The sequence below is a fragment of the Ursus americanus genome, chromosome 28, assembly GCF_024610735.1.
Source record: "Ursus americanus isolate L20-20 chromosome 28, mUrsAme1.1.p, whole genome shotgun sequence".
Taxonomy (NCBI): Eukaryota; Metazoa; Chordata; class Mammalia; order Carnivora; family Ursidae; genus Ursus; species Ursus americanus.
In genome coordinates this window covers 24,478,577-24,494,883 of record NC_142154.1, presented here as the reverse complement: position 1 = coordinate 24,494,883, position 16,307 = coordinate 24,478,577, and the positions used below count along the sequence as shown (strand labels likewise).

Sequence of the window (16,307 nt, the reverse complement as noted above, 5' to 3'; positions counted from 1 at the left end):
ATCACAACAAGCTTCATGGCCCATGCTCCTCCCTTCCCCTCCTGGCTGCATGTCCTCCCACGAGTTTTATATTTTTAGGTCATGGAGCACACCCTGGTGATGTTTAACCTGTCCTCAGGACCTGTACAGGGACCTCCTTCGCTTCTAACACATCGCCACAACCCGCTATTACAGTCACATCATGTTGACTCAATCACTACGTATCTTGGATTTCCTCAGATGACTTAGTACCAGTTCTCTTAAAAACAAAGGCAAAGAAGTCAGTCTGAGAGGGTTACATACTCTAGGATTCCAACTGTATGGCTTTCTGGAAAAGGCAACCGATGGAGAGAGTACAAAGATCAGTAGCTGCTGGGGGTTAGAGCGCAGAGAGGAGCAGGTAGAGCACAGAGGATTTTTAGGGCAGTGAAAATATTTTATGTGACGCAACAATGGTGGATACATGTCATCATATATTGGTGAAAACCCACAGAATGTACAACACCAAAAATGAACCTTAATATAAACGACAGACTTCAGTTAATAATAGTGTATCACTATTGTTTCATCAATTGTAACAAATGTACCACATTGATGAGAGATGTTAATGATAGGAAAAGAGGTGTGTGTGTGTGTGTGTGTGTGTGTGTGTGTGTGTGTGTAGGAACATATGGGAACTCTCTGTGATCTCTGCCCAATTTTTTTCTGTAAATTTAAAATTATGCTACATGATGTGAGTCAGAGAATGACAAATACTGTATGATATTACTTATATGTGAAGTCTAAACGGAAATCAGAAACAGAGAGTAGAATGGTAGAATCGTGGCTGTCAGGGGCTGGGAGTGGGAGAAATGGAGAGATGTTGGTCAAATGGTACAAACCTGCAGCATCAAGATGGATAAGTTCTGGGAATCTAACATACAGCATGCTGATTATAGTTAATAATACTGTATTATATAGTTGAAAGTTGCTAAGATCTTAAGAGTTCTCATCACAAAAAAGGGGGAGTAACTATGTGGGGTGATGGAGGTGTTAACTAACTTTATTGTGGTAATCATTTTGCAATGTACATATATCCAATTGCCAAGTTGTAAACCGTAAACTTATACACTGTTATATGTCGGTTCTATCTCAATAAAGCTGGGAAAATATTTTTAAAGCTTCTCTAAAAAAATAAAGTCTATTAATTATTAAAAAAAAAAAAAAAGGAAAACAATTCTAGCATTACACTCACTCTGAGCCCTTATCCTCTCAACTTCCAAGTTAAAGCTGAAACTCCGTAAGTGCTACTGCTGTATTTCGATATTGACTACAGAAGTGCAGTTGGTCATAGTTGGAACCATTGCTCTGGGATCTCCATCTTCACATACTCTTTACAAGCACGGTATGTGGAAAAGAGCAGTGTCTTCTCTACCATGACCTTGTGAAGTTCAAAGGAGATGCTGTCAATACCACAGAGTAGGTATCAAAGCATTAGTTTTCTTTGCTCCTTTCCTAAAACGTTGCTTATGGTGAACACTCTCAAAACTAAATGTGCAAGCTCTCCTGATCTCCGGATTCCTAGTCTTGAAATAAATGATGCACAATTCCTATTAAGGGGCACATTTAGGGGCGCCTGGCTGGTTCAGTCGGTTAAGCACCTGCCTTCAGCTCAGGTCATGATCCCAGGGTCCTGAGATTGAGTCCCACGTCGGGCTCCCTGCTCAGCGAGTAGCCAGCTTCTCCCTCTGCCCGCCACTACCCCTGCTTGTGCTCACTCTCTCTCTGTTGCTCTCTCTCAAATAAAATTTTTTAATAAAAAAAGAATTGTGCACATTTAGATATGCTGTAGTGAGAAAGACAGAGAATGTGATTAAAGACTGTAAAAAAAGATTCTCCTCAACCTGTGTGAACCATTTCTAATCTCCTCAATAACTAGAAAAAGCATAAACAACTCCAGGATAAACAAGACAATGAGAAATAGTCTATTAAACAACAGTCTGAAATGCAACTTCATTTTTATTTCACAGAGAGAATATATGAAACTGAATCTTTAGTATTAATAATATCAATAAAAGAAACAGAAAAGTGGGAGGGAGAAGAGGAAAAGGGAGTAGAAATAATTGTTTTCTCTCTTTCCTTGGTTGTTAAATGAATATTTGGTGGGAGGAAGCCATAAATTTATCAGGCTTTAGCATTACAGTGAAAACCCCAATAAAAATTTACATCCTTAAATCCCACACACATCTCTAAATTGTACTTTTTTCCCCCATAATAGATTCTTTAATTTGATTCTTTTGGTCTCTCTCATATTCTTATTATTTTTGCTAATTCAATTCCCAATACCCACTTACACCATCGGCCCTCTACTTTCAAATTGCATTTATTGTTCATGAGGTCCACTTTGAAGCACTTTTACATTCTTCTGAAACTGCACTGTTTGGTGTTACAGAGTGGATGGATGGATGTGTTGTACTCAGCAATGTGAGACGAACCCCTTTATCTTTTTTACTTCCAAGCAGAATTTTGAAGTTTGGAAGTTTCCAAGTTTGGAGCACAAAGGTTAGAAATATTCATCCTTCAGGGGCGCCTGGGTGGCACAGCGGTTAAGCGTCTGCCTTCGGTTCAGGGCGTGATCCTGGCATTATGGGATCGAGCCCCGCGTCAGGCTCCTCCACTATGAGCCTGCTTCTTCCTCTCCCACTCCCCCTGCTTGTGTTCCCTCTCTCGCTGGCTGTCTCTATCTCTGTCAAATAAATAAATAAAATCTTTAAAAAAAAAAAAAGAAATATTCATCCTTCAAGAAGCAACTGAACAAACAGGGTAAATTTTTAGGGCAGTGAAACTATTCTGTATGATCCTATAATGGCGGATACATCTTCACACATTTGTCCAAATCCACAGATGTACATCACCAAGAGTGGACCCTAATGTAAGCTAGGATGTTTGAGTGATAAAGAAGTCAATATAGGTTCACTGATTGTAACAAATGTACCAGTCTGGCTGAGGGGAGTGGTGTTCATAAGGGGTAACGTTGTGCATGTGTGAAGGCAGGGGGTATATGGAAAACCTCTGTATCTTCCTCTCAATTTTTCTGTGAACCTAAAACTGCTCTGCAAAAATAAGTCTCTTAAAAAAATAAACATTTAAATTAAAAAGAAAAAAAGCAATTCAGAAGCTCTCGATTCATGAGCGTCTTGAAACATCCCTCAGGACTATGGGATATTCCCACTTCTGGGACACTTGACATTGACTCTCTTTGCTCTGGCCCCCCATGTACCATGATGGTTCATTTATGAATTTGGACTTGCTCCTCTCACTCACCTTCGTCTTAACCTGCACCCAGCACCAGGCATGACACACCACAGTCGTATGTCAAATGTTTACTGAATGAACAAAGATGGAAACAGAGAAATTCACCCCAGAGAACACAAGAATTGAATATTTAAATGTATCTGTGTATACCTAGATTGATCAATTGATCTATCTATCTATCTATCTATCTATCTATCTATCTATCTATCTATAAAATAAGCCTTTGCCTATCTATCTAAACTTTGCCTACCCTGTATGCCTCGTTTAGCTGACATAAGTTAGTAGTACATTAATATTCCTCTTAGAAGCAGACAGGCGGACAGTCTAGACAACTCTAGCTCTGCTGAGAATGGTCTATAAGCATGTCACTATTTCCAGAGCAATGCATTTCCTATCGTTTGGCTTTCCCGCTGTTGCCTAGACACTTGCTTCACTTTCACAAATAAAAGGCCGCCAACATTTATTGGCCTACCCTTTCACTGCAGTAGATAACTCCTAGAAAGAAAGAAAAAAAAAACTGGACCAAATGAATTTTCAAGATATTCAGGCTATTTTTCAAATAGGAAGTTAACTGGAAAAGCTTTCTACTCAATCTCACTTACTAAAAATTTAACAGCAGTATTTTGGTGTCTACCACAGGACATATTTTGATGCTCATGTATTTTTCTTAGGTCTTACAACACCTCAGACCATTTGAAGATCATTCGTCCCTTCTTGATGAAGGGATCAGAGTAAATTATTTTAAATAATGATTTTAAATCACGGTCAGTTCTATGCCATGTAATTGCTTGCTCTCTCTATCGTTCTCTTTCTCATTCTCTCTTTCAAAGGGTGGAAGTGGTCTGACTAGAGATCTTGCCAGATACAAACTAATCTTACAAAATTTGACCCATACATATCTTAGATGGAAGCGGGTCTGCACACTCCCCAAATGCCAAGGTCCGCCTAAGGACAAAGCTCAACTCTTCATAAAGGCATCAGGGCCTCAGTCCCAGGCAGTCCAAGGTGCTGTGTAGCCACACCCAATTCCCTGGGCTTTTCAAACAGCACACCAGCCCCTCCTTCCCCCAATCAGGTCACACACCTGTCTTCCTGACTCCTACTGAGGACTTCCCCATGCTGGCCCACTTGGCAAACTCCTGCCTATTGATCAAGTTTCAGACTGATACCTCATCAGAGAAATCGATTCCAAATGTTGCCAGCTTTCCCAAGAGGGTGCCTGCCCATTAGCAGAGTCCTTATCACTCTTTGGGTGACTGTCTCTTACTTAGACTCCTTCTCTGAAGCCTATGACTTCCAGGCAGAAATTTCTGTCAATTCCAATAACAAAGCTTAGTCCTGGGCACTGAGTAGATCTCAAAGTTATAGGAGTTCATGAAAATCCCTAAGATATACAAATGCAAGCACCTGTTTCTAAAATAATGTTGTAACTATATCTCTATGGAGGCACTTCTTTTTTAGTGTTAGATATAAATTAGTGTTAGACATCAGGGTGATGAATAATGTGGAACTGATGTAAGAAAACAAAACTCCAGAATAAGAAACAAATAAACTAAGAAGTGATTACAGTCTTTATGCGGTCAACTGAATAACTATTTATCAAGGAAAGGGAATATTACATTTACAATTTACATTTTACGATCCGCAGCCCACAGGCTTTGTAAACTGAATTCTCTTTCATTCATTTCACCTCTTTGCCAGTGCCCCATCCCCAATTTATGGATAACATGTTTCTTTTTTTTAAGTGAGTCACCCATAAATATAATTTTACCCCTACATAGAGAACTTTATATCATCAGAGAAAAGATGAACACTTTTAATATCTGGCAATGAAAAGAACTGATTTTGCTACTAATTCTGGAGGGATTATTTCCATCCACAGAACATTGCAATGAAAAGACAGCATCTAAGTCAGCATTTTGGCAATTTCCCACCCTCAGCCTCTCCTCCCCACCCCCCCACCCCCAATGCAAGAGCCAGTGTGCCACAGTAAAGTACAAAGAAGCCCCCCAGCATTCAAGAGTTCCTGCCACCACTGGGTCCACAAATGCCAATGCATGCTTTTGGAACCCTGCATACTGCACTCACGGAGCCACACCACAGCCTGCAGCACCTCAGGGGACACTTTAATGCTAATGTATTCCAGCATTCCAACACTTTCCTCATAGCTAAGCACTTTTTACAGGGAAGGCCTTCTTTCACATTGCAGTTACTTCTTGAGCTCATTTTGCTTCTAAATCTGGGAAAATACCCTACTCAGGAAAATCACACACTTGATGCCATACTTTCTCCTGTCATAAATGAATGAATGAATGAATGAACGAATGAATGAATGAATAAATAAATAAATAAATAAATAAATAAATAAATAAATAAAAATAAGATGGTTTATTTACCCCCAGAGTTCAAACTGAAGAGCAAAGTATAAGCAGGGTAATCTCAGATCCTTTCCTAAAAAGCACTAAAAGGCAGGTCTTTGGGGTCTTGAAAAACTGAACCGAGAGTCAAAAAGTTGTCATTTATCTTTATCCCTTATATTAATGAAATCAGATATAGCCAATGACTGCATAATTGCAAATAATCACATCTGAAAATCTATGTGCAATAAATATGTGTGTGGAGAAGGTGGGGATGAGAGGCCTTTTAAACACTAGAGCCAAGTCTCACTACTAGGGTCACAAATTCTACTCCTTGATTTTTTTAAATCATTTTCAATATTTAAACTACCAATCAGTGCTACAGATTTAAGAAGTCAATTGTCAGTTTAAACTCGCATGATAAATCTCGAACAGAAACTCACAATGAGAATGTAAGTAAGAACTGATATAAAGGTCTTCAGATCAGAAAAGAGAAGAGCTTCTTACCATGTTTATTGACGACACGGGACCAATGCTGTTAACATAGATGTCAACGTCAATTACGGTCGGTTTTACTGTGGAGAAAAATACATGTGTGTTAACACTTTGTGCCAGAGAGACTGAGGACAGGAATATTCAACTTCCTTTGACTCATTCAATGACACCTCACGGGTATGTGGGAAAGGGGTGGATTTTTCTTTTGGATTTGCCTTGTAGTTGCAATTCAAACCCTGCCTGTCTTCCTTTTTAAAATTCTCAAAGGATGAGGGATCCTTACTTGTATCTAACAAATTCTTGGAAAACAGGACATTTATACACTGCGAGTTGCCAGGAATAGATGACTGTAAAGATATCCTGCAGTATTTGTTAAGCTTATTATATGGCAAAGAAAATATAAGATGACAAATGTTAAACGATAAAAGACACTGCACAAGCAACTTAATGTCAACGCTTTCTATAAAGCCGAACCCCCAGTGATGACTAGTATCAGAGAGGGCTCCAGTTCCTTGTCTATCACCTGACTGCCTAATTGTTCTAAAGCAAAGCGACTAAAGCAAAGATCTGGAGAGTGCATGCATCAGAGAAGAATAAGGAGTACTGATTATTGTTATTGTAAAACCTAAACACACATACACGTACCACAGATTTAAAATCCTATAATTTAAAAATGAATAACACTTTAGGAAGTCAAGGAACTACAAATTCATCTATGAGGGCATAAAATTTATAGGGAGAGACTGTAATCCAACATTGTGCATCAGAGGTAAAATTGGTTCATTTCCCCTTAAAGAAAACCAGTTTCTCTTTCCTTGGCAGGGACCAATAATGAGATTACAGAGCCAGCCAACCTCTGAGTCAGGGGTTCATGCCCCCTGAAAAGAAGGAGGTTCCCTTCTCTGCACTTAGCAATTGATAAAGGGAATGACAGCATCAGTTTCAGAATATTTCTTTCCCAGAGGAACAGGAACAAGAATCTGAACCTTTCCATATGAAACAAATCATTTCAGATACAAGAGTGTTGTATCTGTAATTATTTCGATAAGCTTTCTTCAGTTTTGCTAAATAACCAATCATTCACAAATGGACTTCCGCACTCTACTTTCAGAACTATGAGCGCCACTTCTGAGCTCATAGTTTCATTAAATTGCATATCCAGCAGTCTGTAGGTCAAGCCATGTTTTCCAGACCTCCATGAAAATGAAAACAGTGATTATGAATTTGAGCCAACTGCTCTAATATCTGTCAGGATGACCAAGTCATATTGGCTTCAACGAGCTGTTGGCATTTTGGAAAACACCCCAACACTATCTTATGTATTATGTATATAGTGCTTACATTTCACAAAAGAACTGTTCTTCATTTTAGACACATTTGTTAACTACTATAAATAGTAAGAAGCATCTTTCTTCAACTTCAATGGATTCAGCAAAAGTTTTCTGTCTCCAGACACTGCATAATCTTTGGTGATGTCATACAAAAGCCTTTGTTAAGTCAGTCAGTTGAGAACCCACTTTTTACAACAGACTGTTCTGGTTATTTTATGGTATTAGTGTTTAGGCTTCCAGAGCTCTTAATCTCATTAAATTAAAAAAGACCTACAGACATAAAGCCTTAACAACTTGAAGTGGGAAGTGCCAAATGAGCATTAAGTGCAATAGTACAATGAAGGTTTTAAGGGATAACAGTTTGGAATTTGTGTGCACACAGATGCACACATGTGCACACAAAACCAGGGGGGAAATTAACTGTTTTAAGCAAATGCTCTTTTAAGCAGCATCATGCTGAAGTAAAATGAGTTTTTAAGAAAGTGACTCTGACGGTGGCACCCAGGAAAAAGACTGGCCACGGGTGGCTCAAGGTTTATAATCCAAAGACTCAACACTAGGCCCTGACAAATGATCTTTGACAAGGGCGCCCAGATCATTCAAATGGGAAAAGGACAGTCTCTTCAACAAATGGTGTTGGGTAGACTGGATATCTGCATGCAAAAGAATGATGGTAGCACTTATATTCACTATATACAAAAATTAACTTAAAATGGATCAAAGACCTAAAGGTAAAACCAGAAACTACAAAACTCTTCAAAGAAAGCATGGGGAAAAACCTTCATGACACTAGAGTTGACAATGATTTCTTGGATATGACAACAAAAACACAGGCAACAAAAAATAAATAAATAAATTAGACTACATCAAAATTAAAAACTTTTGTGTATCAGACACAGTCAACAGAGTGGAAAGGCAACCCACAGAATAGGAGAGAACATTTGCAAATCACCTCCCCGACACGTGGTTAATCCACAACATAGAAAGAACTCCTGCAACTCAACAACAAATAAGCAAAGAAAAACCTGATTTAAAAACAGTCAAAGGGGGGTGCCTGGGTGGCTCAGTCAGTTAAGCATCTGCCTTCAGCTCAGGACATGATCCCAGGGTCCTAGGATTGAGCCCCGCATCACTCTCCCTGCTCAGTGGGGCGTCTGCTTCTCCCTCTGCCTTTCCCCTGCTTGTGCTCTCTCTCTGTCAAATAAATAAATAAAATCTTTAAAAACAAATAAAAACAAAACAAAAAATGGTCAAAGGACTTAGACATTTCTTCAAAGATGTACAAATGACCATTAAGCACATGAAAAGATGCTCAACAGCACTAGTCATTAGGAAAACGCAAATCAAAACCACAAGGAGATACCACTTCACCTCCATTATGATACCCCTTCACTTCCATGAAAAACAACAATAACAGAAAATAGGAAGTGGTGGCAAGGATGTGGAGAAACTGAAACTCTTGTGCATGGTGAGAATGTAAAATGGTACAGCCACTGTGGAAAACAGTATGGTACTCCTTCAAAAAAAAAATTAAACATAGAATTACATGACCCAGTAATTCTACTTCTGGGGATAGACCCAAAGGAATTAAAATCAAACATATATGTGTACACCCATGTTCATAGCACCATTATGCACAAAAGCCAACAAGTAGAAGCAACCCAAGCGCCCATGGAGGGAGAAATGGATAAACCAAATGTAGTGTATTCATATGAAATATCGTTCAGCCTTAAAAAGGAAGGAGATTCTGACTGTTTTGTGTACTCTTTTATGTGATGGTCAGTCACATGCTGCCACAAGAGAAAAGGCTCAGAATAACAAAGTGTATTATATTCACAAGTCCTAGAGACTGGAGATTTGCCTTGCAGGGCCACATGGGAAAGACACCAAAGTGGTAAGGAGGCCAGGGCAAGGTAGAGGGAGAAGGCACTTATGCCATGATCATAAATGGGGTTTCCATGGGAGAGACACAGCAAGGCAAGATAAACAACTAAGATTGGCTAGTTTGAAAAATCCCTGTGGTCTCTAGTGGTCCTGGGATGATTAAGGCACAAGAATATTGCTTCCTGCTGTGTATGGGCCAAAGAGAGTGACCATGGCTCTGCACTGGTTAGTCTGCATATCGTAGGTATGCTCCTGGCTATGCCCTTTGCTATCTCCAAGAATTGGGTAGCCCCAGAGGAGCAGTCTCTCCTCAATCCAAAAGGGTTTTTAAGATATCAAAACATCATAATATTCAAATTATAAATATGAATGTAAAATTAAAATATACATGTGTGTTTATATATACATTTATACAATTCAATGACACCTGTTATAACATGATGAACCTTGAGGATATTATAATAAGTGAAATATGTCAGTCAAAAAAGACACATACTTTATAAGTTGACTTCTATGAGGTACATGGAGTAGTAAAATTCACAGACACAGAAAGCAGAATGGTGGTTGCCAAGGGTTGGAGGAGGGAGGAATGGGGAGTTAGTGTTTAATGGGTGCAGAGTTTCAGTCCTGCAAGATGAAAAGAGTTCTGGAGATGGGTGGTGGTGATGGTTGCGAAACAATGTGAATGCACACAAATACCACTGAACTGTACACTTAAAAGTGGCCAAGATACTAAATTTTATGTTATGTATATTTTACCACAATAAAAAAAGACTAAGCTCTGGGTAGTTGGTAGAAGGACGAAGAGTTACACAGAGGTAAAGAAGCTAGAAATGGGGAGACAGGGAAGAGAGGATGTGATTTTCTGTGCAAGGGAGCAGATTCTATTGAAAAAGAGTATAAAATAGGGTTGATGATACTGGGTCCCATACATGTTGCCCAAAAATGTATTCACAAGTCAATTCTTCATTTGAATTCTATCTTGCCTATTTGGTTGTCAATATTTCCTATAAATTCAGAATGAGTGTGTCTGAGAAGAATCACAAACTTACAAACTGTGCAGCATAAAGGAACATGGCAAAGATGCACTGGGTAAGCTGTGACAGGCATCAACCACATTCATTCCCTTGGATGATGCATGTGGCCCAAACAGCAGTAATGTAGACTTGCCTCTATCACAAAACCAATGCACATACCTGCTTGGTTAGCTTTCTCCACTCAACCAGAGGCTTCCTCATCTTAGAACAAGCATCCTAGAATTACCAGTCAGGAGCTGAGCAGATGACCCAGACACACAGACAAGAAATGGTGCTGGTCAGAGTGGCCTTGTTGGGGGAAGAGTATAGGTCTAGGTTGGTCTGTCTACTAATGAACCTAAGGGCACATGGCTGGATTTTGCTCTTCAGAATGCTATTTAAAGCCCGGAAGTTAACAAATTCTTTGTCTTGTTTTCTATGGACACAAAAGCAACCCTGTCATGATGAAAAGTAAATAAATTGTTTCAGTGCAAGAGAGTCTATTTTTTTGGTGCTTGACATCCAAAACCACATCTAATATAGTACGAGATTGCTATTAGACAAATTCAGCTCCTCTTGTGAAAAGAAAAATAAATCAAATTTAATTTCCAAAATTCCCAACAAGTTATCTGTTAAGGGGCCCCACTGATGTATCATAAATGGGTACTTCTTAGCAAGTGTCTAAAATGCTAAACCTGAATAACACAGGTAATAAAAACATTTCTGTATAATCTGCCACCAGTTTCCTGCTTCCCAGTTACATATAAATCTTAGCAATCATCTTTCATTTTTCTGCCTGCCAAATCTGGTGATTACTGTTCTGGCCCTGGGCCCCCAGGGGTGAGCACCAATGTTATTCAATGAATCAAATATGTCATTGTACCTCAAAATAAGGTTAGCTCTGAATTTCTCTTATAGCAAGGTAAGGGGCAGACTGGCTGATCAGATTCCACATCTTCTAACTTTCCTAAGACAAAACGGAAAGGTGTATTGAGCTGGCTTCTCAAAACCCCCAGAAGTTTCTCTCTTTTCTGAGGCAGAGGAGAGAGCGCGAGAGCACGCAAGCTGGGGTAGTGGTGGTAGGGAGAAGCAGAGGGAGATGAAGAGAGAATCTTAAGAAGACTCCATGCCCAGCATGGGCCAGATGCAGGGTTGGATCTCACAACCCTGAAATCATAACCTGAGCCGAGATCAAGAGTCGGACGTTTAACTGACTGAGCCACCCAGGCACTCCGTTTTTCTCTAAAACCACAGAGTTACAATAGCATGTTTTACTTTAGAAAAATTGGGGGAGAAAATAAAAAAGACAGCAGAAAATAGAGGAGTTATGCTTGATGCAATGCGGGTTCTGGGACCCTGGGTGAGTTGTGTCAATTTCTCTGGGGAAGGTAGAAGAGCAGGAAACCATCCCAAAAGGAATGAGGTTAAAGATTTACACAGAATACCCAGCATGTTGAAGTGGCAGGCCTCAAAGACCACAAGGACCCGTACTAATAATCATTGGTGTTTCTCAAGTCATTTGATTAATATCTCTTACAAAAGATAGTCTCATATAAATTTTGAATAAGTGCCTGGGGTCTGTTGCAGTAACTAAGAGAAAAAGATGTATAGCCTTTCTCTGAGTCTCCATATTGTTAGGTCACTTGCTACTTTTAGGTCATGATCATCCCTTAGCGTCCCTTGGAGAGAGGGGTCTACAGATAACTCAGTTTCACTCCTTCCCAAGCATCAGCCGCAGTTCCTGGCACACAGTAGGTACTCATTTAATACTGGATAACTACGGTACATGAAAATTGTGGTTTTATTATATTTAAATGGATTTTACTTGTTAAATGTTCACATAAGATTGCAAACTGCAACAGGAAGAATAATTTTTAAATGTCCCCTGGAACCTGATGACAACTACAGATTGACTCAAGTAGTCAAGTAGTCAAGAACAAGTAGTCATTATCTGATAAAAGATTGTCCAAGACAAGGATACTCCTGGAAATAGGCATCTGTTACAATGGAAATTACATTAACTCCCTGGAAGAGGAAAAAGCTGAGAGTGTCACTGGGAGAGCAAATGAAACCATTTATATTCATTCATAAACACGCAAGAAATAGACAATGACAGAAACACAGATTAGAATAGATGGGATATAGGGTGAGTAAGTGTTAACAGGGAGAGAAAATGCAGAGTGAGGGAAAGCTCCAGGTGATTATAGCTCTCCACAGAAGGCAATCCTTCATGAGCTGGCCCCAGACTGGCAGCAAGAGGGAGGAGGAATGGAGACCCCAAAAGACACTGAGCAAATGTGCTAAGTGTGGCGACACAGCCAATAGAGCCTGCTACCTGGCTGTACAGAGTGGCTCTGCCATTCACCAGTTCTGTGATCCTGAAAAGTGTTATCTTAACATCTCTGTGCCTCAGTCCTAGGATGTGTAAGATGAGTTGATAATAGAACCTAAATCGTGGTGGGGGCTCAGAGGGGGTGATTAGACAGTTGTGAAGTAAGTAGTAGGTGCTCAGTAAATGTTTGCTATGACTGCTGGGGCCCCTGGAGTTAGACACAGAAAAGAATGCCAAAATCTTGCATTTGTTGCCTTTCTACTAATTTTTATGTCTAAAAGTCACTCTGGTCACTTAAATTCTATTTTATCATGAGAAGTTTAAATATACTGACAGAAATATTTAAATATCAGCAAATGAATAAAAAAAAGAGAGAAATAAGTAATACCAACTCATGCTCATGAGGTTAAACACGTAGGGCTCTTCCTGTAGCTGATAACTTCCTTTCTAATCTTTGCTGCCTTTGGGGAAAAAGTGGGGACTCATCTGCTGTTGGCCCCTCCAATTTATTGCCCCCTTCCTTTATCTGAACTAAGAGTACCACTGGGGAAGATCATTCATTAGGTAGACTGACTCCCACATCACCAACTTCCCTTTAAGTGTTGCCTCCCCTCCTACTGATACCCATAGACAAAAGTATTAATATATATTAAATTGTACTATAATAAGCATTTGCATTTAATCAATATGTAATATTCTCATTCCCATTTGAAAGATGGGCTGTTAAAAGCATGATTGAGGAGGTGACTTACCCAGGATTGTGCAGCCTTACCGGAGCAAAATCTCAGGGTTCCACCCACAACTTCCCAGAAGCTTAACTTTGGTAATGAGGCTTAAAGGAATTCTGGATAACAATGACTTCAGTTGGGGTGGGGAGCCCCTGGGTGGCTCAGTGGGTTAAGCCTCTGCCTTTGACTCAGGTCATGATCCCAGGGTCCTGGGACGAGCCCTCCAGGGCTCCCTCTCCCTCTGCTGCTCCCCGTGTTTGTGCTCTCTCTCTCAAATAAATAAATAAAATCTTTTAAAAAATGACTTCAGTTTATCATCACCATCCTCCTCCTCATCATCATCACTGGAAATAATCTTTCCAGGTTCTTCTTAAAATGCAAATACTGCCTCTGAGGCTTACATTAAGTCCATCTATACCATCTCAGTAAAGATGTGTTTTCAAATGCTTTTCTCTAGCTAGGAGAATACTCGGTCATGGGGGGATGGGTGAAGGGATTTGGGAGGAAGAGGTACACAGAATGGGCAACGTTGGTTAATACCACAATTTTGTCAAAACCCTAAATTCATGGAAAAATGTTCAACACAGGTTAGTACTGGAGCATTGAGAACACTACTGTGGGTCCCATTTCAGCTCTGTTAGGGTTCCTACTTGGCCAGTTAACTTGGTTCTGACATCCCACTACAAGGTTAACAGCTAGTCCCATCTCCACTAATCCCACAGATTAGTGCACATAGAACTATAGATGCCAACTCTAAAGTCTTACTTCTTCCCCAATATTTCTTTAAGTATGTGATCTCAAGCGGGTCAACAAGAGTTAAAAGCTCAAGATACAGTTGTCATCACCTCAGACCTGGGTCACACCTGATCAGTAATATGAAAGAAGGCAAACAGTGAGATTCTGCTTTTGTATGCACTTGGATAAAAATGTATTACTCAGGTAGACAGCCTGAGAATTCATATTCTCAAAAGAATGAAAAGAGCACTAGTGCTAAAGTTCAGAACCACAACTTCAGAACTCCAATGGGTATATAAATTTCCACCTCTTAAAAGAGTTTAGTGATAATAAGACAAAGGAATTCATGTAGAAAGGCATCCTCAAAGTCTAATAATCTTATAAATTTGACTCTGAAGTGGCCAAACAACTTTGTGAAAATAATTTAAATTTTCTGAGGCTCATTTTCTACATCTGTAAACAGAGTGTTTAAAGTAAGTTTTCCTCCAAGAATTAATATAATTGACTAGTAACAGGAAAGATACATTTTAACAATGTTCCTCATGATAGCACCTTGTCCTTTTTACTACCTGACTGGGAATATCAAGCTGTATTCACCAACAGAATTTTTAGTCCATAGCAGGTATAAAAAATTAATGCATTACATCTTTAAACCATGAGAAGATTGAGAATGGTATGAGAGACCTGGTATGTGATATATCTTACTGTACTTTAAGATGCATAACAGAGTAATACCAGCAAGATGGTTGAATAGGAAGCCCCAGATCCTCCTCTCCCCACAAAGAACACAACTTACTAATTGCCTTTGTGAGAAATCCAGAAGCCAGTTAAGAGCTGCACCCCAGGTGAACTTGAAGCCAGCCACATGGAAGCTCAGCAGGAAAATTCATGGCACACACTCACCAGCACCTCTTCCCCTAACATTGAGAGAAAATATCAAGACAAAGTTCCCATGTCCCAACTTCTCCCTGGGGAGGGAAAAAGAAGGGTGGAACCTGCATTCAACATTTTGACTTTTGGGAGAACTGCCCCAGGGGCTAGTTTCTGTCTTGCCTGAAATTAAGCACTGATAGGAGATGGGCACCAGGTTGGGGACTACGGAGAACAAGAGCCATCAATATGGTTTGGTCGATCAGCAAAATCTGTGGTACCCCACAAAGCCATTAGGAAGATCTCCAGTATAGCTTGCTACAGCACTGGAGAGGCCTCAGTACCATAGTCAGATACTGAGGGGAGCTCCTGGGTAGTAAGGGCAAACCTCTTCAATTCTATTAGAAGAAAAAGCCCAAGGAGGATGCATCCCCAGGCAAGGCTTGAGAAATTGACAGAATCCCTAGGCAGGAAGTTTGGTGAAAACTTCATTGTATGAAACCAGACCACAAAGACTGGGAGAAGTGGTTGATTTTTCAAATGCCCAAATCCCACAGAAGATAACAAGAGAAACAGGGTTCAATTAAAGAAACATAGTAAATCTCCAGGAAATGAAACAGAAATGTATTAATTACCAAAGAATTCAAAATAACCACCATAAGGATGCTCAATGAATGAAAAGAGAGCACAGACAACCAAATGAAATAAAGAAAAGGATACATGAGCAAAATGAGAATATCAAAGATACAGAAATCATGAAGAAAAACCAAACAGAAATTTTGGGGCTGAAAATTACAATAACTGAATTGAAAAAAATCACTTGAGGGACACAGGAGCAGACCTGACCAAGCAATAGAAAGAATCAGTAATCTCAAAGATAGGACATTCAAAATTACCAAGCTGAGGGAACAAAAAGTAAAAAGAATGAAGAAAAATGAAGGTAGCCTAAGGGATTTATGAGATACCATCAAGCAGAATAACATATGCATATGGGAGGTCCAAAGAAAAGAAACAAAGAAAAACTCAGAGTCTATTTGAAGAAATTATGGCCAAAAATGTCCCAATTTGGAGGAGATAAATGGACATACAAATTGAAGAAGCTCAAGAAACTCCAAGTAGGATAATCTTAAAAGATCTACACAGAGACACATCATATTCAAACTCAAAAATCAGACAATCTTCAAAACAGAAAAGTAGCTCATCACATATAAGGGAGCTCGTATCAGATCATCATTGAATTTCTCAGCATAAACTTTGATGGCTCTATGGTAACAGGATGATATAAT

The 16,307-nt window shown here is 39.5% G+C and overlaps 1 protein-coding gene across 1 annotated transcript in view; it reads right to left on the bottom strand.

The window, feature by feature from the left end:
• GABRG3 (gamma-aminobutyric acid type A receptor subunit gamma3) overlaps positions 1-16,307 on the bottom strand; it is a 631,894-nt gene that overhangs the window by 578,393 nt on the left and 37,194 nt on the right. Inside the window, exon 3 of the mRNA XM_045795326.2 lies at positions 6,138-6,205. Within this exon, the coding sequence (XP_045651282.2) occupies positions 6,138-6,205 (68 nt within the window). The remainder of the gene's footprint in view (positions 1-6,137; positions 6,206-16,307) is intronic.